Source organism: Pongo abelii, chromosome X, assembly GCF_028885655.2.
Source record: "Pongo abelii isolate AG06213 chromosome X, NHGRI_mPonAbe1-v2.0_pri, whole genome shotgun sequence".
Taxonomy (NCBI): Eukaryota; Metazoa; Chordata; class Mammalia; order Primates; family Hominidae; genus Pongo; species Pongo abelii.
In genome coordinates this window covers 112,469,598-112,494,994 of record NC_072008.2, presented here as the reverse complement: position 1 = coordinate 112,494,994, position 25,397 = coordinate 112,469,598, and the positions used below count along the sequence as shown (strand labels likewise).

The 25,397-nt window shown below is 37.3% G+C and overlaps 1 protein-coding gene across 2 annotated transcripts in view; it reads right to left on the bottom strand.

The window, feature by feature from the left end:
* Positions 1-14,678: 14,678 nt before the first annotated feature.
* Positions 14,679-25,397, bottom strand: part of RADX (RPA1 related single stranded DNA binding protein, X-linked) — a 67,093-nt gene continuing 56,374 nt past the window's right edge. Inside the window, exons 13-14 of one of the 2 annotated variants that reach the window (NM_001133558.2) lie at positions 24,792-24,959; positions 14,679-15,984 (exon numbers count right to left, since the gene is read on the bottom strand). In NM_001133558.2, the coding sequence (NP_001127030.2) occupies positions 15,854-15,984; positions 24,792-24,959 (299 nt within the window). In that variant the 3' untranslated portion in view covers positions 14,679-15,853. Of the gene's footprint in view, positions 15,985-18,309; positions 18,850-24,791; positions 24,960-25,397 lie in introns of those variants that run through there. The other variant, XM_054544078.2, reaches the window with a different exon arrangement.

Here is a 25,397-nt window from a genome sequence, read left to right as displayed (position 1 = left end):
TGCTCATTCATTTGAGCATAAAATTTAAGATGTTTGCTGATATTTCCAACTATCAGTTACTATTGTCCACTCACGTCCCTGCTGAACAGAAGTTTGAAATTTCAGTTGCACGTAGGTAACTGATCTCACCTCTAGCAACATAACCTCTGGATATATCAGCTCTATTTCACTTTAGTTATCTACATTCCCCTTTGCTTGCCACTCCTCCAACTGTACACACAGGCAACCCTTAACCAGGACTATCTTAGTAATAAATAACACCATCAACTTTATTTTACATGTCAACTTATTAGGATTGGATGACTTCCTGCAGTACATTTTCTTTTTCTTCTTACTGTTCCAACTAATGCACTTTCATAAACATGGAGTGGATTGGAATGAGGAACTGGACTCTGGGGAATCCCACGTGACAAGGCTGAAAGTTACCTCTCTCAGAATATCTAAAACACTAAACTGGTTTGCCAAGCCCTGCTGAAATATGCTATCAACCAGTTCAGCTGGGAGTAAGTTAAGATCCATGAGTTTAATTGCTATGGCATTAGTAGAATGAATTTTACTGCTTTTTTCTTTTCTAACTTCTCTCTCTCTCTCTCTCTCTCTCTCTGTGTGTGTGTGTGTGTGTTTTCTTAGCAGGCTCCCCAAGGGATATCCTCTGTTACCTTGTTTATTCGTTGGAAAACAAACATATTTCAGTAGCTAGAATTCCTTCCCTTTCAAGTATAGTGCCTTGCCCATGGCAGGCACTCAAATATTTGTTGATTGATACCTGTGAGTTGCTGCATTCCATTAATTTTTGTGCCCCATGTGTTATACTCTAAAAAAGTTTGTTTAAGGTTTAATTTTTAACATTTACATTTTTAAAGTTTTAGTTCTCCCAGATGTATAGACAACTTTATTTATTTCATTGCTTCCTTTAGTTCAAGCTCTGTTTTTATTCAGGAGCACACTGGACACTAACAGCATTAGGACACATACGCTACGGGGTCAACTGGTCTGTGAAAATTGCTGGTATGGGGAGATTGCAATGTGTGCCAAGGGCTGGTGAAGGAATAGATGAACAAACAAGACAAACAGAGATATCAGGAGTCTGACTGGGCCAAGAGTCAGCAAACTAGACAAACAGGCATCAGGCTGCCAGGGAAGCAAAAAGCTACCAGGTCAAAAGGAAGGTGGGTACAATGGTAGTCCAAGGTCCAAGTCAGGTAATCTGGAATCAGGAAGGTTTACTAGAGTCAAGGGGACAGGACAACCGAAAATAAAAAAATAGGAGACGTTGTTGATGGAGGTGGTCAATGAAGCTGTTTCTTCTCCTTACTTGTCTGCTTTTAAACATCTGAAATATCAGTGTTGGAGTGGACCCTGCAGGTGAGAGTTAACAGTTCACACCACTCAGCAGAGGGAAGGAGTTCAGGGAATCAGCAGCAGAACCTGCTGAATAAATCCCAGCAGATGTAAAATACAAATATGAACCTTGCTGTCATATCATAGCTGCCAATTACTCATTAGCGTACCCTCCCATAGTACCTGGTACTACTAGCATGATACACTTAGCAACAACCTAATAATTCATATAATTGAACCGAAAAGATTAAAGGTCTTGTGTATTATCTTATGGTCAATTTAAGAGTAAACACAAATAGTTCATTATTTTCCTACCAGCTCTATCATTTTGATATGTTTTTAAGATCACAATAAAGCCTGTATTCACCAGAGAAAATTATCAGACTAAAAACAGAAATGTTATTATTGTTATTACAAGTATTGTCAAAACCATTAGCTTAGAGATTGCTGATGGACAGTCTTTTGTGATAAATTCAACATCAACATTCAACATTTAAATAATTAGTAAAATCCCAGAAATTCGATCTATCCTTTTCTGCCAGTTATTAAATTACTCCTTAAAAAACCTTCTCATAAAAAAATTTAAAAGCAGATTAGTGAGAAGTTACTTAAATCCATTAGAAGTCAAATTTTAAAAAATAATATTTCTTTGTTTATCTTAAAATTTCTTTTCATTATTCTGTGTAGGGATTTTTTCTTAGTTACATGATCATATTTATATATTTTTAAATTAGTTTTTCATTTAATATCTCAGTCATTATATATTTTATCTTATAATCTTTGTAGACAATCTTTGTTGGATAAATGATATTCCATTATGGAAATACCTCGGTTTACTTAGTCATTCCATTTTTGTTTGCTTGGTCAAAATTTTAAATAATATTTTTGCTATTATCATTTTGTTATAATAACTTTTTCTGTGTTTAAGATTATATCCTAACAGATTTTTTCAGTGGATTTAATAGGTTGAAGTTTTGAACATTTAAAAAATCTTAACACATTTTACGTATTCAGGAAACAATTCAGGATACAAATACACTAAGGAAAAGCTCTCCTGCCTTATTCCTCCTCCCATGTCTCCAAGGTAGTTACCAGAGGCTGGGAAGGGAAGGAGGAGGGAGTGATGAAGAGAAGTTGGTTAATGGGTACAAGAATACAGTTAGCTAGAAGGAAGAAGTTCTAGTATTCGATAGTACAGAAGGGTGAATATAGTTAGCAACAGTGTATGGTATATTTCAAAACAGCTAGAAGAGAAGAATTGTAATGATCCCAACATAAAGAAAAGATAAATGTTTGAGGTAATGGATATCCCAATTACCCTGATTTTATCAATATACATTGCATGTGTCAAAATGTCACATGTACTCCATAAATATGCACAACTATAATCTATCAATAAAAAATAGAAAAAGGCCAGGCACGGTGGCTCATGCCTGTAATCTCAGCATTTTGGGAGGCAGAGGTGAGCAGATTGCTTGAGCCCTGGAGTTTGAGACAACCCTGGGCAACATGGTGAAACCCCATCTCTACCAAAAAAAAAAAAAAAATAGCTGGTGTGGTGGTGTGCATCTGTGGTCCCAGCTACTTGGGAGGCTGAGGCAGGAGGATTGCTTGAGCCTGGGAGGTCGAGGCTACAGTGAGCTGAGATTGCGCCACTGCACTTCAGCCTGGGTGACAGAGTGACTCTGTCTCAAAAAACAAAACAAGACAAAACAAAACAACCCAAGAAGGCACCATTCAATAAACGGTGATGGGACAATTGGCTAGTCAGTTAAAGAAGGAAAATAATCAGTTTGCTCCCCATTTCCTCCTCACAAAACACCCAAATAAATTACAGTTGGATTAAGTAATAATGTTTCTTGAAAAATTAAGAATTTTTTAAAACCAGCAGGCACAGACCTGGGTATTTATTAAACCTTGTGAAAGGGAAAAGGCTGTCATATCAGTGGAAAAAATTAAAGTGGAACATTTGCCCACTCAACAATGTTAAACTATTTTAAATAGGCAGTGATACATTGGGGAAATATTTGTAGCAAATGCCCCAAAGATATTTTATTACATGTTATTAAAGATCTTATACCCATGGAAAGCAAAGCAAATTAAAGAATAATATGCATACTATGACTTTATTTTGGTAATAAAACCAAGCCTTTTTTGTATCTTTAAAAAGAAGTGTAATTGTATACACAAACAAGGAGAAAGGTAGGAAGGCACACCCAGGCCTTTACCACTGGCTCCCTGTTAAATAATCTGAACATACTAGTTTCAAATCTTGACATATTTTTGCACAAGTTAAATCATGAAGTTCTGAAAAAAGGACAACTTGGTTGGGTGCAGTGGCTCATGCCTGTAATCCCAGCACTTTGGGAGGCTGAGGCTGGCGGATTGCTTGAGCTCAGGAGTTCGAGACCAGCCTGGGCAACAAGACGAAACCCCGTCTCTCTCTATATATATTTAAAAAAATACAAATAAAATAAATTTTAAACAATGACAACTTTCCCATAACATCTCGTGCCAGTGTTGGTGTAATAAGAGAACATTCCTAAGCTATTATGTTACATTGCACTGGAGGTTGAAGTACATAACTTAAACTTGAAAAAAAATGTTTGTGTGTGGGTAGGTGTATATATTCATGGGGAACATGAGATATTTGAATACAGGCATGCAATGTGTAGAAATCACATCAGGGCAAATGGGATATCCATCACCTCAAGTATTTATCTTCACTTTGTGTTATAAACAATCAAATTATACTCTTCTGGTTATTTGTAAATGTACAACAAATTGTTCCTCTGTTGTGCTATCAAATACTAGATCTTATTCATTCTACCTAACTATATTTTTGTACCCGACAACCATCCCTGCTTCTTCCCTCTGCACTACTCTTGCAGGCCTTGTAACCAACCTTTATCTTTCTATATCCATGAATTCAATTGTTTTAATTTTTATCTTCCACAAATAAGTGAGAACATGCAAAGTTTGTCTTTCTGTGCCTGGCTTATTTCACTTAACATGATGATCTCCAGTTCTACCTATGTTGTTGCAAATGACAGAACCTTATTCTTTTTATAGTGCTCTATTATGTATATATACCACATTTTCTTTATTCATTCGTCTGTTGATGGACGCTTAAGTTGATTCCAAATCATGGTTATTGTGAATAGTGCTGCAATAAACATAGGGGTATAGATATATCTTCGATATGTTGAGTTCCTTTCTTTTGTATATAGACCCAACAATGGGATTGCTGGATCTTATGGCAGTTCTAGTTTAGTTTTTTGAGGAACCTCCAAACTGTTCTCTACAGTAGTTGTACTAGTTTACATTTCCACCAACATTATATGAGAGTTCTCTTTTCTCCACATCTTCATCAGTATTAATTATTGCCTGTCTTTTGGATAAAAGCCATTTTAACTGGGGTAAGATGATATCTCATTGTAGTTTTGTTTTGCATTTCTCTGATGATCAGTGATGTTGAGTACATTTTCGTGAATCTGTTTGCCATTCGTATGTCTTCTTTTGAGAAATCTTTTATCAGATCTTTTGCCCATTTTGATTGGATTATTAGATTTTGTCCTGTAAGTTGCTTTTGTTCCTTATATATTTTGGTTATTAATCCCTAGTTTATAGATGAATAGTTTGCAAATATTTTCTCCCATTTTGTGAATTGTCTCTTCGCTTTGTTGATTGTTTCCTTTGCTGTGCAGAAGCTTTTTAACTTGATGTGAACTCATTTTTTATTTGATTGCCTGTGCTTGTAGAGTATTACTCAAGAAATCTTTGCCCTGTCCAATGACCTGGAGAGTTTCCCCAATGTTTTCTTGCAGTAGTTTCAGAGTTTGAAGTCTTAGATTTAAATCTTTAATTGATTTTGATTTGATTTTTGTATATGGTGAGAGATAGGGTCTAGTTTTATTCCTCTGCGTATGGATATCCAGTTTTCCCATCACCATTTATTGAAGAGACTGTCCATTCCCCAATGTATGTTCTTGGTGTATTTGTTGAAAATGAGTTCACTTTAGATGTATGGATTTATTTCTGGTTTCTCTATTCTGTTCCTTTGGTCTCTGTGTCTGTTTTCATACCAGTGCCATGCTGTTCTGGTTACTATAGCTGTGTAGTACAATTTGAAGTCAGGTAATGTGATTCTGCCAGTTTTGTTCTTTTTGTTCAGGATCACTTTGGCTATTCTGAATCTTTTGGGGTTTTATATAAATATTAGGAATTTTCATTTTCTCTTTGTGAAGAATGTCATTGGTATTTTAGTAGGGATTGTGTTTAATCCCGTAGATCGCTTTGGGTATTGTGGACATTTTAACAATTTTGGTTCTTCCAATCCATAAACATGGACTATCTTTTCATTTTTTTTTTTTGGCCTCTTCAATTTCTTAAGTCAATGTTTTATAGTTTTCATTTTAGAGGTATGTTATTTCTTTGATTAAGTTTACTCCTCTGTATTTTATTTTGTTTTTAGCTTTGGTAAGTGGAATAAATTTTTTGGTCTCCTTTTCAGATTGTTTGCTATCAGCATATAGAAATGCTACTAACTTTTTTTATGTTGATTTTGTATCCTGCAATGTTACTGAATTTATTTATCTGTTCTAATAGTTTTCGGTGGAATCTTTAGATTTTCCTACTACAAGATCATATCATCAGCAAAGAAGGATAATTTGACTTTTTCCTTGCCAATTTAAATGCCCTTTATTTCTTTCTCTTGTCTGATTGTTCTAGGTAGGATTCTCAGTACAATGTTGAATAATAGTGGTGAAAGTGGGCATCCTTGTCATGTTCCAGATCTTAGAGGAAATACTTTGTTTTTCCCCGTTCAACATGATACTTGCAATGGGTCTGTTATATATAGCTTTTATTGTGTTGAGGTATGTTCTTTCTACACGCAGTTCTTTGAAGGTTTTTATCATGAAGGGGTGTTGAACTTTATCATAATGTTTTTAAGCATCAATTGAAATGATCATATGGTTTTTGTCCTTTATTCTGTTGACATGACGTATCACATTGATTGACCTTTTTATGTTGAGCCATCCTTGCATCCTTGGGATAAATCCCTCTTAGTCATGATGCGTGAACTTTTTAATGTGTTGTTGAATTTGGTTTGCTAGTATTTTGTTGAGGATTTTTGCATGAATGTATATCAGGGATATTGGCCTGTAGTTTTCTTTTTGTTTATTTATCTTTTTCTGGTTTTGGTATCAAGTTAATACTGGCCTCATAGGAGTTTGGAAGTATTCCCTCCTTCTCTGTTTTATGGAATAATTTGAGTAGAATTGGTATTAGTTCTTCTTTAATATTTGGTAGAACTCAGCAGTTAAACCATTTGGTCTCTTGTTTCCCTTTACTGGGAAAATTTTTATTATGGCTTAGGTCTCGTTACTTGTTATTGGCCTGTTCAGGTTTTGGATTTCTTCATGGTTCAATCTTGGAAGGTTGTATGAGTCTAGGAATTTATCCATTTCTTCTAAGTTTTCCAATTTATTGGCATACAGTTGCTCATAGCAGCCTTAAATGATCCTTCAAATTTCTGTAGTATCAGTTGAAATGTTTCCTTTTTCACTTCTGATTTTATTTATTTGTATCTTCCTTCTTTTTTTCTTAGCTAGTTTAGCTAAAGGTTTTTTCAATTTTATTTATCTTTTGAAAAAAACGAGTTTTTGTTTCATTGATGTTTTGTATTTTTGTAAATTTCATTTTCATTTATTTCTGCTCTGATCTTTATTACTTTTCCGTACCAATTTCAGATTTTGCTTGCTCTTGCTTTTCTAGTTATTTAAGATGTATTGTTAGGTTGTTTATTTGAAGTTTTTCTACTTTTAAAATGTAGGTGCTTACTGCTATAAACTTTCCTCTTAGCACTGCTTTCGCTGTATATGATACATTTTGATATGTTGTATTTCTATTATCATTTGTTTCAATACATTTTTTAGTTTTGTTCTCAGTTTCTTCATTGGCCCATGGGTCATTCAGGAGCATATTATTTAATTTCTATATGATTGTATAGTTTCAAAAATTCCTCTTGTTATTGATATCTAGTTTTATTCCATTGTGGGCAGAAAATATATTTGATATAATTTCATTATTTTTTGAACTTTAAAAACTTGTTTTGTGGACTAATATATGGTCTATCATTGAGAACGATCCACGTGGTGAGGAGAAGAATGTGTATTCTGCAGCCATTGGATGAAATGTCCTGTAAGTTGGGCTGTGACGATGACATTGTAGATATGGTCATTGCCCAGGAGGTTGCCGGGCTGGCCTAGTTCAGCCCGAATGAGGAGGCTTAGGGCAGTGCCTAGGACTCCAGCTCATGCGCCGAATAACAAGTACAGTGTTCCAATGTCTTTGTGGTTCGTGATCTACTAGGTCCATTTGGTCTATAGTGCAGATTAAGTTCAATGTTTCTTTGTTGATTTTCTGTCTGGAAGATCTGTCTAATGCTGAATGTAGGACGTTGAAGCCTCCAGCTATTATTTTTTGAGGTCTCTCTGTCTTTAGCTCTAATAATATTTATTTTATATATCTAGATACTCTAGTGTTGGGTGCATATACATTTACAATTGTTATATCCTCTTTCTGAATTGACCTGTTTTTCATTATGTAACGATCTCTGTCTCTTCTTATAATTTTTGTCTTGAAATATATTTTGTCTAATGTAAGGATAGCTACTCCTGCTCTTTTTTGGGTTTCCTTTGGCAGGGAATATCTTTTTCTATCCCTTTATTTTCAGTCTATATGTGTCTTTAGAGGTAAAGTGTGTTTTTCATAGATAGCAGATAGTCGGGTCTTGTTTTTTGTTTCATCCATTCGGTCATTGTCTATCTCTTGATTGGAAAGTTCAGTTCATTTATAGTCAATCTTATTATTGATAATTAAGGGCTTACTCTTGACACTTAGTTATTTGTTTTCTGGTTGTCTTGTGGTCTTCTCTTCCTTCTTTCCTTCATTGCTGTGTTTCCTTTAGTAAAGGTGATTTTCTCTGGTGTTATGATTTCTTGATTTTTATTTTTTGTGTATTTGTTGTAGGTTTTTTGAGGTTGCCATGAGGCTGGCAAATAATATTTTATAACTGATTATTTTAAACTGATAACTACTTAACACTGATTGCATAAACAAACAAACAAGCAAAGAGAAAACTAATAAAACTCTATACTTTAACTTCATCCTCCCATGTTTTAACTTTTTGTTTTTTCTATTTATATTTTATTATACTACCTATTTCTTGAAAAGTTGTTGTAGTTTTTATTTTTGATAGGTTCATCTCTTAGTTTTTCTACTCAAGATATATGTAGTTTAGATACCACAAATACAGTGTTATAATATTTTGTGTTTTTCTGTGTACTTACTATTACCAGTGAGTTTTGTCTTTTCAGATGATTTCTTATGACTCATTAACATCCTTTTCTTTCGGATTGAAGAACTCCCTGTAGCATTTTTCATAGGACAGGTCTGGTGTCGATGAAGTCCCTCAGCTTCTGTTTGTCTGGGAAAGTCTTTATTTCTCCTTCATGTTTTAAGAATATTTTATCTGGATAGTCTATTCTAGGATGAAAGCTTCTTTCCTTCAATACTTTAAATATGTCATGCTACTCTCTCCTGGCCTGTAAGGTTTCCACTGAAAAGTTTGCTGCCAGGCATATTGGAGCTCCTTGGTATGTTAGTTGTTTATTTTCTCTTACTGCTTGTAGGATCCTTTCTTTATCCTTGACCTTTGGAAATTTATTACTTAATGCGTTGAGGTAGTCTTCTTTGGGTTAAATCTGGCTGCTGTTCTATAACTTTCTTGTACTTGAATATTCCTATCTTTCTCTAGGTTTGGGAAGTTCTCTATGATTATTCCTTTGAATAAACTTTCAACCCTGATCTCTTTACTTCCTTTTTAAGACCTATAACTCTTAGATTTGCCCTTCTGATGCTATTTTCTAGATCTTGTAGGTGTGTTTCACTCTTTTTTATTCTTTTTTTCTTTTATTTTCTCTTTGTATTTTCAAATAGGCTGTCTTCAAGCACACTAATTCTTTCTTCTGCTTGATCTTTTTGTTGTTGTTGAGAGACTGATGCATCCTTCAGTATGTCATTTGCATTTTTCAGCTCCAGAATTTCAGCTTCTTTTAAAATTATTTCAATCTCTTTGTTAAATTTATCTGATAGGATTCTGAAATCCTTCTCCATGTTACTTTGAATTTCTTTGAGCTTCCTCAAAACAGCTCATTTGACTTCTTTGCCTGAAATATCACATATCTCTGTCTCTTCAGGATTGGTCACTGGTGCCTTGTTTAGTTCATTTGGTGAGGTAATGTTTGCTTGGATGGCCTTGATGCTTGTGGACTTTGGAAATTGAAGGGATAGGTACTTATTGCAGTCTTCACTGTCTGGGCTTGTTTGTACCCATCCTGCTTAAGGAAGCTTGCCAAGTCTTTAAAGGGACTTAGGTATTGTGGTCTAAGTCTTTGGTCCCTGCAGCCATATCTTCATTAGGGGGCACTCCAAACCCGGTAATTCTGTGTCTCTTGTCGACACACAGAGTTACCGCCTTGGTGGTCTTGGGTAAGATCTAAAAGAATTCCCTGGTTTACCAGGCAGAGACTCTTGTTGTCTTCCCTTACTTTCCCCCAAACAAACAGAATCTCTCTCTCTGTGCTGAAATTCCTAGAGCTGAGTGAGGGTTGATACAAGTACCCCTGTTCCCACCACCATTGGAAATGTGCTGGGTCAGATCTGAAGCAAACAGCACTGGGTTTTGCCCAAGACCCATGGTGACCATTCCTGGCTACCACCTATGTTTACTCAAGGCCCTATGGCTTTACAATTAACAAGTGGCAAATGCAACCAGGCTTATGTCCTTCCCTCCAGGGTGGCAAGTTCCTCACCCAATCCTGGGAGGGTCCAGAGATGCTATCCTGGAGCCAAGGGCTGGGGTTGGGACCTTAGGAATCTACCTGGTAGTCTATTCTACTGAAGCTGATGTGGTACCCAAGTTGCAAGACCAAATCTTTTTTACCCTTTCCTCCACTTTTCTCAAGTGGAGGAGTTTTTTCCTGTGGCCATCACCACCCCAGGCTGTGGCAAGTACTGCCTGGCTACCGCTGATGTTTAACGGCCAAGGGTTCTTCTGTCAGCCTGTGGTGAATGCTTCCAGGTCTGGGTCTCTCCCTTAAGGGCACTGGCTCTCCTCTGACCCAGGGAAGGTCCAGAAATACCATCCAGGAGCAAAGGCCTGGTATCAGGAACTCTAGAAGCCTGCTTGGTGCTCTACCCCAATGTGGCTGAGCTGGTGCCCAAGCTGCAAGACAAAGTCCCTTTACTCTTCCCTCTCCTTTCCTCAAGCAGAAAGTCTCTCCCTGTAGCCACCACAGCTGGGAATGTGCTGGGTCACACCTGAAGCCAGCATGTCTCTGAGTCTCACCCATGGCCCACAGTGAGTACTGCCTGGCTACCACTGCCGATTATTCAGGACCCAAGGCCTCTTTAGTCAGCAGGTGATAAATCCTGCTAGCACAGTGTCTTTCCCTTCTAGGCAGTAGGTTATTGTCTGGCCCAGGGTGTGTCTGGAAATGTCATCTGGTAGCTGAGACCTGGAATGGAAGCCTCAGCACTCTGCCTGGTACCTTATCCTACTTTGACTGAACTAGTATCCAAGTTGCAAGACAAAGTCCTCTTTAGTCTCCCCTCTCCTCTCCTTAAGCAGAAGGAAGGAGTCTCTCCTGGAGCTGTAAGCTGCACTGCCTAAGGTTGGGGGAGGGGTGATGCAAGCACTCCCTTGGCTGCCTTAGCCAGTGTCTCACTGCCTGTGAGCCCTGTACAGCACTGTTGCTTGCCCAGGAATTGCAGTCTTGTGGCGTAGACTGCCTTTCATTTATTTAGGACCCCAGAGAACTTCAGCCTGTGGTGGTGGGGCTTGCTGGAATTCAGGTTCCTACCACTGGGATGGAGGATTCCCCTGGCTAGGGCTGTTCTAAATGCTCCCTCTGTGAGCACCGGCTGAATTCTGCCGTGTGTTGCTTTCTTCTGTGACAGGGCAGCACTGAGTTCCAATGCAAAGTCCCACAATCACTGCACTCTCCCTCCCCCATGCACACAGATTCTCTGTCCACACCACATGGTTGCTGCTGGTGGATGGGTGGTGTAGGCAATTCAAGATTGTCTTTTCTACCCTCTTCAGTGCCTCCTTCCTTAATATGTTAAAACCAGGTACTGTGATCACTTGCCTGATTTTTGGTTCCTATAAAGGTGTTTTTGTGTGGATAGTTGTTCAATTTTGTGTTACTTTTGTGCATATAATTGGTGGAGTCTTCTTTTTGACCATCTTGCTCTGCTTCCACCTGAAGTACATGACGTTATGGTAACCATCGTCATATATAATGCACATAAGTGCTTTTACATTTTCCTTTTATGGTTTTCAGAGAGTCATAACTTGCAAATACAATTTTCAATTGTTTTTAAAAATTTGCAGTTGAGTAGAATTAGTCCTAAAATAATAAATATCCATCAATACAATTTTCTTTCTTTTTTTTTTTAAACTCTTAAGATAATTTGCTGCAAGGTGAATGGTCTAAGTGCTTATTCAGTGTTTTTAGTTTGTCTGTGGAACACCTACATTAGGATCCCTTGGAAGCTTACTAAAATGAAGGTTCTTGGGTCCCACCCTCCATCATCTTGAATCAAAATCTGAGGGGAAACCTAGGAAGTTGCTTTTTAAATAAGCTCTCCCGGTAATTTCTATGCACTTTCAAGTTTAAGAACTTTAGATCATACAACTTCTATATGATGTATAGTAACTGGATCTAGTTCTGGTTTTGACAAATGAGTTGCTACCATTTCATTTTAAACTAATTGTGCTTCAACTTCCAATCTATAAATGTTTGATGTTTACTTTTACTTTAAGTGGTACTCTGAACATTTATGGAGCATCTCACAACCCAAAACTTTCCACAAGTGCCAACTCTGCAATAACTAGTATCATATCCTTGGGAAAATAAAAATCTCTCTGGGACCTTTACTTCATTTGCACAATAAACAAGGTTAGACTAGGATTTATCTATAAGGTCTTTTCCAAATGAAAGGCACTAGAGCTCTGTGAAAAACTTGTTTACAAATTACCAATTTCTAATATTTTCCTTCCCAGCAGCACAATTCATAATAAAGCAGAATTAAGAGTACATGAAATTACAGAGCCTAAATAGGCGGTGAGTTTAAAGCATTGTGTGATGCTTGAGCTCTAATAAAACTAACAAATGCTTGAAACAGCACTATATACCAATGATTTGCAAAGTTATTTGCACATTAAAATCACCTGGGGACCTTTTAACTACTCCAGTGCCCAGGCCACACCCCAATTAGAGGTGCATCTCAGGCACAGTAATTATGAAGCTTTCTAGGTGATACCAATATGAAGCTAAGTTTTAGAACCACTACTATATATTGCTGTCAAAATTTAACATTACTAGACCTTTTCAACTACTTGTACTTAATATTAAGTACCTGAATGAAAGTACTTATTACATTTAAAAATCTATATTTTAACTGTAACAAAATCTGCATTTTAATGTTACCTTTAAAATTTATATTGAATTTATCTACCTCTCTCAATATTATTTGTTACCTAGCTGGTCTCCTTGCTTTCACCTTTGCCTCCTACATTTGTAGAATACAGGTTTAACTTCTGTTCAGATACTCAAAATAACAGTGACTTAAAGAAAATAGTTTATTTTTTGTCTCATGTAACAGCCAAAACTGTGGTAAGCAGTGTACAAAGCTGGTATGGCAGCTCCACAATGACAGGGACCTCGGCTCCTAATAGCTGGTTGCTCTGCCATCCCTAGGGTGTTGCTCTTCTCTGAGTGATCCACAATGTCTCATGACTATGCTCACTTTACAGCTAGCAGGAAGAGGGGGGTGGACGGAAATAAAACATTCCCTCTTAACCTTTGAGGAATGGTTCCAAAACTGTACATATCACATATGCTCACTCCCGTTGGTCAGGACTTGGTCATAGGGCCTACGGGCCTACTTAGCTACAAAGGAAGCAGAGCAAGGTATTCTTTATTCTAGGTGGCTTTGTTTCCAGATAAATATTGGGAGATCTATTACTATAGAAGAGAACAGGTATTAGGGTACATCTATTATAGCAGTCTCTGCCAATCTCCTTATAATCCGTTCTCCTTCCAGCAGACAGTGACCATCCTAAAACAGGAATTGAATCATGGCATATACTAGCCACAAATCTTTCAATGGCTTCCCAGTGCTTTAAAGATACAAACTTCTAAAGTCTTTGCCATAGCCTATAAGATGGTACAGTCTGTAAGAGCTTTTGTCTATTTGCCTGTCTCATCTTGTATCTCACTTTCTGCACTCCAGCCATATCAGTCCTTATTCAGTTGTCAAACACACCTTTTGCTGCATGTCCTTTATATCTCAGGAAAAACTTTCCTAGTACCCCCCACTTTGTTAAAAAGCTCTAATATAAATCACGTTTCCATTGACACATTTGTCTCACTTATTTGTGCAATTATTTGGATGTGTTTCTCCTCCATGAGACTTTTAAGTTCCATGAGAATAGGGGCCTTGTTTATTTTTGTTTGTATTGTATTGTGTTCCTAGTGCTAGCTCAGTGCTAGGCATGGAGTGGACACTCCAAGATTTGAATATAAGCTGCAATAATTTAGCTCATTATTTCATGAGCCCCAAGGCATACAATCTATTGTGTAGTGATCTAATATACTAATAGAAATTGTATTATTATTTAAACATTTTACTTTTCCTATTTTTTTAGATGCAGGGGTCTTACCATGTTGCCCAGGCTGGTCTCGAGCTCTTAAGCTCAAGCAATCCACTCATCTTGGCCTCCCAAAGTGCTGGGATTACAGGCGTGAACCACCACACCCAGCCTCAAACATTTTACTTTTTGCTCTAATTAGAGTTTAAAGAAATAGACTTTGGAATATAAGCTCGACCTTACCATTAAATTGTCTTTACTGATTTACATTAAGTCATTTAGTCTTTTTCTCTTTCAGTTCCCCATCTACAAAATAGATATTAAAACCTTGTTAGGGGCAACTTCTAGGTCTCAAGCTACTAGAAGTCAGGTACAATAACCTTAGAATAACATCAGAGTTACTTGAGTTCTTTTAGGGATATTGCTTGATTTTCACTGAAAATGTGCATATAATTTTTCAAAAAGCTAATATAGTTCAGATTTGTTTTGACAACAGTCTTTAAACCCATATGGAAGAATCATCTTGGCTCATTTAGTAAGTATACATTTAGGCCAAAAATATGAAGGAAACGCATCAAATTCATTCAAAATGAGACAGGAGACCAAAAAGTTATTGCATTTTAACTTCTTTAATAATTCACTCAAAACTGTAACACGAGAGGAATCCACTATTTAATTAACATTTACACACAATCATAAAGAATAAAAGACTGAACACATTTATGAACAAACTGCAGTATGTCTTTAGGTTCATAGGCTGCTCAACACATTTAAAGTGTATAGCAAATGAAGTCACAGAACTATGGGGCTACAAGGAAATCCCACAAGTTTATAGCTTAACTGGAATCAGATTTATCTTGATACAGAATAATCTATAAACTCATTTAATGGTCATTTTGTCTCATCTAACAAACCACACAGATGTCAACCACCGGGGCCTTGCAAATGCAGAGTGGCCATTTACATTTAAAATGAAGTATTATAGACAACCAGAATAAAATCAATTCCCGTATTTACTATTTTCCATTTTCAATATGAGCATTTGAAGTGTTAATATGAGATACAATTTCACTATTTAAACTCACATTACATATACTGAAACTACCAAGGAGTACACCAAGAATATAGATATACTGCAGCCTTTGACTTTAACATCAACACACTGGTTAAAATACTGAGAAATTCGAACCACACAAAGTCACAAAATGAAGTGGAAAAACCTTAAGACAATTTAATTTAGCATGCTTATTTTGCAGCTGAGCAAGCTAAGGACCAGGGGCAACTAGACCCTAATAATGTGTACTTTTGAAAATGATACAAACTACCTTGGTTGTGAGAAGTGCAGGTTGAACACTTTAGAACAGTCTTCAAACTGGCAATTCAAAATTTCCCATTATATGTGAATAAAATTGGAAGGATGTTAAATGTCCATGGAAAGTTACTCTTGTAAGTTAGGATGCCTTATACTGAGGCTTTAGAATGAAAGTACACTTCACAAATGGAATAGTGAACATAAATTACTACAAGTCAAGATAATAGTCATACTAGTAAGGTAAGCAAGGTAAATTTCCTTATACATAAAAATTACTTTGATGACCTTTTTCAATAATGAATCTAAAATGAAGTGTTTTAGCTCCCTAAACACAAAACGAACATAAAACTGCTTAATAACTTTAGAGCTCATGTAATATTCTTGCTGAAAACAGTTACTGAAATTACCAGCAAAATGACGGAATATCTTTAAAGCAGTACACTCGTATAATCTGTAATAATTTCATTTGCTAACTTTTAAGAAGTATTCTCTGGACTATAAATCTTGTGCAAATAGACTTCCACTTTATTATTACCCAAATTACAGATATCCAAGATACCGACGATATGCACTCTATCCAGTTCAGTTGCCGCTTTTATAATATCACCTAAAAGTAAAAAGCAGATGGTAAGTACTGTAAAATAGTTAAATATTTACTTGACTTTAGTATCACATAAGCTGTTAATTTTTTCTTATAATATTAACACTGTGTCCCATCCTCTTCCTCTTCCCTCCAATTAATTACATGCATTTACCAAAATCATATGGCAACTTCTGCAGATAGAGGTGAACACATCAAACAGATACACTAACAATGTCAAAGCATGAACTGGTATTCGAAAGCCACATTTAGCTTTTGGGTTTTTGTTTTGCTCTTGGTGGAGCAAAATAAATTCAGATATTTTCAAGGTCATTTACAAGCTTCCAAATAAATAGCTTATTGGTATACTTCAAAGGAATGCAAAGATAAAGTTTTCTATTTTGAAATTCAATTATCAATATTTTTGTAAAACTATAAGCCATAAAGCAAAACTGTATTTGCCTTATATATTTTACCACATAAATATATGTATACATATGTGTATATGTGTAACTGATGCATCTTTTAAAGTGTATTTCCTTTAAAGTGGCTTTATTAATTAAAACTTATCTTTGGATACTCTTGAGAAACTCTGTGAAAAATGTATCAGGTCTCCAGTAAGACAATTCGCTTCTTAGAAAAAAAAAAAAAAAAAATGGATCAGGTGAGTGACATGGCAGAGTAACGAGTTCCAAGGCCCTGTCTTTCTATAAAGCATCTTATAAGCTGACAAAAACTCTTAGAATCAACTTTTGCAGAACTCTAGAATCTACACAAAAACTTAGAGCAACTAGGGAAAAATTAATAAAGAAATAAACTGCTACACGGTGGGTAGAGTGTGCTGTGGTGTTTTAAATTGCTTGCCTACCACTCCTCACTCCGCAGATAAGGGGCAGTCATGAAGACGGCTGCTTGCACTTCTAGTGCAGGTTGCTAGAACCAAAGGGAGCAATGCAGACATTATTCTCAAAGATGTGGTCATGTGTTCTCATCTTTACAGTAGCTCCCTCAAGGAAGATGCAAGGGTTTACTTTTGTTTTACCCAGTTTGGAGCATTCCCACAGCTGGCATGGCTTTTCTGGTGGTGGCATTGCTGAACGCATTTAAAGACAAAAATACTAGCCAGTGCAGCTGGGCAGGTTATAAAGTTGGGACAAGCAAGAAGCAAACCAAAAAATCCTGGGCAGAAAGAAGCTGAGAAAAGATATATATGGTGGAATGTGGGCTTTAAAAGCTCCTTTGTACAACGGGGAATCAAGAAGGCCACATGCATACCCAGGGCAGACATATGGTCAGAAAAAGGCTGAGAAGACTCTAATCACTCATCTGTGGCTGACCTTCATGCTCTGAGCAAGCAGAAAGTGAAGGCTAAGGCAGAATTGTAAATGGCCTGGCTAAGTGTCGAAGGAGTGTTACCACTCCGGGTCAATCTACAAAAACTGGGAGAATATATTTTTTCTTTTTCATTTCTGGGCTCCAGGTGTTTAAGGAAACTTAAAACACTAGCTGACTACTGCTAAGATAATGCATCACAGATTTTAGTGGCTACGCATAAAAATACTTTATTTTCAATATAAGAAAATGAAAACACTTAGAGGTTAAGTAACAAGCAAAGTCACATGGTGATTCTTATCCAGACAAGCTGGCATGAAGGCATTTGCTTTTAATCTTTTATGCTAGAGCTACATCTCTACAAAACTGTGCTACAATATAGTAGTAGATCCAGGTTTTGTGGGACCCCAAGGGTACACTATTTGGGGGCACTTTTTAATGAAAAAATACAAAATATGTAAGAATGCCAAATGGGTTTTAGAAGGGGTTTGTACAAATTTAGGCTACATTAGCATCACAGTAAATCCATCTCTGCTAGACTTATCAAAAGATCTAATTAATGATTTAAAATTGTGTAAGTTCACTAAATCATAATGATTACAACTGGTAGTACTATATAATTTTCTTTTGCCTTGAGTGGGTGGACTTTAATCCAGATGCTTTGGAAAGATTTCAAGATCTTGAGATCTGATGCTAACAGATAATTCTAATTGTTATCATATTTTGACTTTTATGAACAATGACTTACTTCTATCCACAACATAAAATATAAATAAGTCTTCTGTTCAGGTAATTCTGCCTAGTTGTGTAATGCTTTGAACAAATGACAACTTCTCTATGCCTCAATTTGCTTATCTAGTACCTACATCATAGGGTATCTTGAGGATTAAATACACATAAAGCATTTAGAATGGTAGTTGACACATAGCAAGCATTCAATTAAATATTAGCAGTGATAATCTTTACTTAAGGAAACCTATTATGAAATTAGGATAGTATTTATATCATAAAAATTCTTTAAAAAGGACTATAGATTTTACCTAATAAAACGAGCTACTCTTCAGTTCATTTTAAATTGCTAGAATTACAAAAATTATACATTTTTAGGAACCTTACAAATGCATAAGGTAAGTGTGACAAAGGCAACACTATGTGTTCTCCACTCCATTTCTTCTCTTTGGTCACAGGAAAAAACAAAGTGTTCTGGCTTCCCTTGTAGCTAGGCTGGGATCATGTAACTTAGTTCTTGCAAATGAGAATGCAAGTAGAAGTAATGTGTCAATTCTGGTCCAGCGTAATTAAAAGCCAGCATCTCCTTCATCTTTTTCTTCCTCTGCCTTGACGACCCTAGAAGCCATTTTTTCCTGCTTGGGCAGCAACAAGATGGAAGCAGACTGGATTCGTGAATTGCTGCTGGGAAGAGAGCTGATGATTGATTGCATCAGACTTGAGCAAGAAATAAACTTCTTGAGTTAAAGTCTCTGTGACTTTAGAGTTGCTTTGTAATTGAGCATAGTCCAATAGATATTGTAATACAGTGTGGTATTCCTGTCTCTGAAACTAATAAGGGAAACCTTGATTACCTAGAGAATAATAAAATTGTTTTCTTAGATGTGTTAAAACATTTCCATATTATGCTGTACTTCCAAAATGATATCCTTGGACTTCAAAGTTAAAGATGACACCAAGTAGGATATCATATCAGTAATCAGTATTCAATAAATGACTTGGGATAAATGGCTATTTGGAGAAAAATATGAAGCTGGATCCCTATCTCACTCTTTTTTTTTTTTTTTTTTGAGATGGAGTCTCGCTCTGTTGCCAGGCTGGAGTGCAGTGGTGAGATCTCGGCTCACTGCAACCTCCGCCTCCCGGGTTCAAGCGATTCTCCTGCCTCAGCCTCCTGAGTAGCTGGGACTACAGGCGTGCACCAACACGCCTGGCTAATTTTTGTATTTTTAGTAGAGACAGGGTTTCACCATGTTGGCCAGGATGATCTCGATCTCTTGACCTCATGATCCGCCCGCCTCGGCCTCCCAAAGTGCTGGGAGTACAGGCATGAGCCACCGCGCCTGGCCAAGGATCCCTATCTCATTCTTTACACAAAAATAAATTCCAAATGGATTAAAATTTTAAGTTGTAAAGATGAAGCCATATCAACACCCCCCAAATCAAATTCAGACATGGGCAAAGCATTTGAGTAGATATTTCTCCAAAGAAGACATACGAATGGGCAGCAAGCACATGAAAAGATGCTTAACACATCATTAGTAATTAGGGAAAAACAAATCAAAACCACAATGAGATACCACTTCACATCCATTAGGATCGCTGTTGTCAAAACAACAACAACAACAAAACAAAACAGAAAACAAGTGCTGGTGAAGATGTGGAGAAATTGGAATCCTCATGCATTGCTGGTGGGAATGTAAAATAGTGCAGCTGCTATGGGAAAGCTTGGCAGTTCCTCAAAAAGTGCAACATAGAATAACCATTTAATCCAGGAATTCCACTACTGGGTATGTATCCAAAGGAAATGAAATCAAGTTGAGGGATTGGAGGCAGAGCAGGAGGGCGGAATAGAAGGCTCCACCAATTGTCTCCCACCCCTCCCCTGGCAAGGACATTAATTTAACAACTATCTACACACACAAAAAAACATCTTCATGTGAATCAAAAGTCGGGTGAGCACTCACAGTACCTGGTTTTAACTTCATATCACTGAAAGAGGCACTGAAGAAGTAGAAAAAACACTCCTGAATCACCAATACCACTCCCCACCCCCTGCAGCCATGGCAGGGTACAGAGAGCATTTCTGTGCCCTGAGGAGAGGGAGATCCAGCAATTGTGAGGCATTGAACTCAGTGCTGCCCTTGTTACAGCAGAAAGCAAAAGTGGACCAAATTCAGCGGATGCCTGCTCATGGATGGAGCATTGAAACCAGCACTAGCTAGAAAGGAATCACTAATCCCAGCAGTCCACAAGCCTCACCACCACAGGCTGAAGTGCCCTGAGGTCCTAAATAAACTGGAAAGGCAGTCTAGGCTACAAGGACTGCAGCTCCTAGGAGAGTCCTAGTGCTGAACTGGACTCAGAGACAGTGTACCGGGGCGGGGTGTGTGTGTGTGTGTGTGTGTGTGTGCGCGGGGGTGGGGGGGAGACACAACCTACTGAGACATCAGCCAGGGTGTCTAAGGAAGTGCTGGCATCACCGCTCCCTTAACCCCAGGCTGCACAGCTTATGGCTCCCAAAGAGGCCCCTTCCTTCTGCTTGAGGAGAGGAGAGGGAAAAAATGGGCAAAGCATTTGAATAGATATTTCTCCAAAGAAGACACAGCAAGATAGGGCATAGCAGGATAGGGCACCAGTCAGAGTCGTGAAGACCTTGTTTCGGGCCTTAGCTCCCAAATGTTATTTCTAGACACACTCTAAGCCAGGAGGGAACCCAGTGCCTTGAAGGAAAGGATCCAATGCTGGCAGTATTCATCACCTGCTAACTGTAGAGCTCTTGGGCCCTGAATAACCCGCAGTGATACCTCAGGTACTATGTCAAGGATCTTGGGTGAGACTCTGAGACTGGCTGGCTTCAGGTGAGACTCAGCACATTCTCAGCTGTGGTGGCTTTGGGGTGAGACCCCATTTACTTGTGAAAAGCAGAGGGAAAAGTAAAGGGGACTTGTCTTGCATGTTAGATACCAGTGCCGTCACAGGGAGGTAGAGCAACAAGTGGGCACTTGGGGTTCCCGATTCCAGGACTTGGCTCTTAGATGGTATTTCTGGACCTGCCCTGGGCCAGAGGGGAGCCCACTGCCATGAAGGGTGAGTGCCAGGCCAGGCAGCATTCAGCGCAAGCTGACTGAAGAGCCCATAGGTCTTAAGCAAACATTGGTGGAGGTCTGGCAGTGCTCCCCATAGGCCTGTGGTGCTGATAGCCATGGATGAGGTCCCTCCTGCCTTTGGAAAGGGAAGCAAAGAGGGGGAAGGACTGTGTCTTGTTTGAAAGCCAGCTCACCTACAGTACAATACAATACCAGGTAGACGTCTAAGATTTTTGACTCTAGTCACTGACTCCTGGATGGCACGTCTGGACCTGCTTGTGGACTGGAGGAACTAGCTGCACTGAAGGGAAGGTCACAGGCCCGTCTGGCTTTGCCACCGCCTGACTATAGAGCCCTAGGGCATAAGGTGAACATAGGTGGTAGCCAGCGAGTGGTTACAGCAGGCCTTGGGCCAGACTCAGAGTGGTGCTGGCTTCAGGTCTGATCCAGTGCAGTCATAGTGGTGGCTACAGGGCAGCTTGTGTCACTCCAGCCTCAGCTTCAAGTGGCTCAGAATAGAGAGAGAGAGAGAGAGAGTATCTTTGGGAGAAAGTAAGGGAAGAAAACAAGAGTTTCTGCCTGGTAGTTCAGAGAATTCTCCTGGATCTTGTCCAAGACCATCACTCAGCCATAGCCACAAAAAGGAATGAAAAACAGGCAAATTTCTAGAGACAGAAAGTGGAATAGCTGTTACCCAGGGATTGGGAGAGGGGAGAATGGGGAGTTACTGTTCAATGGGTGCAGAGTTTCTGTTTGGGATGATGAAAATGTTTTGGAAATGAATAGTGGTGATGGTTGCACAACATTGTAAATGTACTTAGTGTCATTGAATAGTACATATAAAATGGTTAAAATAGTAAATTTTGATCTGTATGTTTTATCGCAATAAAAATATATCAGTATATATGGGTGAAGCTCTAAAAGTGCTGGATAAAGACAGTGAATTTAAAAAAATGTAGTCTTGATCTGAGTGATGCCTGAGTATGACATAAAACCAGCAGCTACAAGATAAAAAGTCTAGTGTATTTGAGTACATATGAGTAAAATTACTTAAACAACCAAAACAAACATCCCATTGAAACAATGTCAAGCTGGGTAAAAGTCTTTGTAACACATGATAAAAGGTTAATTTCTTTAATATGCAAAGAGAACTTACAAATTATTAAGAAAAAATAGAGACAAATGAAAGGCAAAACTAGCATAGAAAGTATATAGAAAGAAAAAACATATAAATGGCCAAGAAATGTATTAAGATTTTAAAGCTCAGAAATAATTGATAAATGCAAATCAAAATAATAATATATATTTTTGCTTATCTATCCACCATAGATTAGTAAGACCAATAATATCTAGTTTTTACAAGGGCATGAGTAAAGTGGCACTCTTGCTTTTGGTTCTAGTGTAAATTAGCATAACCATTTTAGAGAACCATTTGACAGTATCTACCAAAGTCACATATCTCTTGTATAAGTATGCCCTGTGGAATACTATTTAGCCATAAAAAGAATGAAATTATGTCTTTTCCAGGAACATGGGTGGAACTGGAGGTCATTATCTTAAGTGAAACAAGTGTAAAGATTTTATTGACACACACACAACACATAATGGATATTCATGCAGTACTGTTTGTTAATAGCAAAAACATTTGGAAACAATCTAAATATCTACCAGTAGGAAACTGGTCAAATAAATTTTGGCACATCCACACAGTGGAATACTTTGCGGTTATTAAAAAGAATGAGGTAGCTTTCTATATACTAATATGAAATATGTCAAAGACATACTGTCAAAGGGAAAAAGCTGGATATAGAACCATATGTTTACTAATTCCATTTTTGTGTATTTATTCGAGAAAGAGAGAGAGCAATAGAATACATACTTTCATATGCAAAAATCATTTCTTAAAGAGTTCAAATAATACTGGTTATCTCCTGAGAATAGGTGAGTGAGTTGGTGGAAAGGGCTGGACCTGGGAAGGCAAGGAGGGGAGCTTTCATTTTTACCTGGTACCTTTGTGTACTACTTGAATTTTTAAATTATTAATGTGTATAGCTTTTGTAATAAAAAAGAAACTATAAAGAATGTTTGAAAGATGACACTAGTATTATACCATGAGACACTGCATTATATCATTTTGTAACTATTTTTATCTTTCAGTTGAGAATCATGAAAGGAAAGAAAAAGTTTGGAATCGGATCAGGTTTCAAAATCTAGCTTACTCATGCTAGTGAATCTCTCTGATTTTCAGTCTAGTTATCTATAAATAGGGGATAATAAGGTTCACCTTGTGAGATTCTTATTAGGATTAGTTGTACCATATAAAATGCCCAGGTACAGTGCTTGGCACAGAATTAAATGGACACTATTATTATTATTATATTATACATATTATTAATGCTATGTCATGAAAAACATGGTATTCCTCTCAAAATGAACCACTTTGTTTGTGATTACCAATTAATTTTTCTTCCCTAGTGATTCTTATCCTTCACATCTCAAATATTACCTGTGTTGTCAGAAGGGTACCAGGTATATTTCATATGACCATGTTAGTGACTAATGGAAGAATACTGGCACTAGCACCAAGCAGTTAGCTGAGAACACTGAACTGGTATTTTATATCAATAATAGTATAGACATACAGCAGAAGACACATAACATAAGTGGATATTATATGAAACATGAGCATATATGAGTGCACAAATATTTAAGCTGCATGTTAGGGCACTAATTAAGAAATGTGAAATTACTGAAAGTCTAAGGAGCTCCAATGTAGAAAGTAATACTGCAAGTGTACATCATCTCTAAAATGGACTGTGGAAAAAATAAAAAAAAATCATCTCTTATAAAATTAGGTACCCAAGTTCAATTTGCAGCAACTGTTACTGCCCCAAATTACTTTGTCATCAGGCACAGCTCATAAGACTTGTTCAAAAACAACATACACTCAAGAGTTTCATCAGCTTAGAAAGACCCGCCACAAAATCCCAAGATAATAAGGCCTTTCTTAAAAGCCATTTTAAATGTAATATCCTGATAAGCTCAATGAAAACTGCTAGAAACTTTACCACATGATTAGGAATTAGAAATAACAAAAAAACGTGAATGGGGCAATTATAATTGGACAGATAATTTTATAGGTACATAGAAACAATTTAGAGTTCAGCATATTATGCAGCAACCTGAACAATTAGCTGGTTGAAGAGTTTCATTATTGGGAATACATATGCTCCTAGCAGTTCTCAAGAAATTTATTGCATAGCACTGGAATAACTAAACATTTATAAGAAAGAACAATTTTACTGTATTATACTATAGAGGTATTGCAATTTCAGGCAATTACAAGGTGAAAGGACAAATTGTGTCGCCTGAGAAAAAGGAAGAAAAGAGTAGAATTTGTACTGTTCCATGTGCATACCACTTATGTCTGATGAAATAATTATACTTGGAGTTGTATTATAAGATAATATTCTTAATGCTTGCCTAGAGTAGAAACAGCTATTCAATTTATTTAAAAGACATATTCTCATTTATAAGTCTTGGGGAACATTTACCAAATAACCCTTTAATTAAAACTACATTAAATTTTAAAGCTAAAACTGTTTACATAATAAAATCTTAAGGTTAGGGCTGTTTATAATTATTTTTTTTTTCTGAGTGAAAAGAACACTGAGATTGTTTTACCCGCAACCGCTCTTGGACCTGGCAATCGGTCATTTCCAGTTGTGTCCTGTGGATATGCACAGCTGTAATTCATGGAGGTCAACAGTGTGTCTATTTGAGATGTTCGAATATCTTCTGGACAATACATGGGTAGGAATGCAACATCGATTGCTATCTCATGGTTCAGACCTGTTAAAGAAAATTCATACATTATTAAAAGTTCAGTGGGTTAGCATGTGGTGCTGATGCCGAGTTTGCTGGTTTGATCCCAACATGTTCCAGATAGCTTTAGATCTGAAAAAACCTGTGTTTGAAAACTGGAGACTAAACTCCTAGTATTGCAATTTATGAATACATGGTATTTGTTGAAAGAGTAGACACTCCAGTGCAGCCTTTCACCACTGCTGGAAATAACAGTTCAAAAGGTTTCCCCTACTGATGGAAGATTGGAATCTTACTATCCAAAGGATAGCATGGTCACATAAATGACACGTAGAGTGTTTCCTTGGTCATTTAGGACAGGTGCTATTCTGGGGCAGGGGAGTTTGGAGATGACTATTCGTTCCCTTATTGCCATTTGGACTCAAGGATATCTGACTAATGCAAGGTCAGGGATGACGTAGTAGC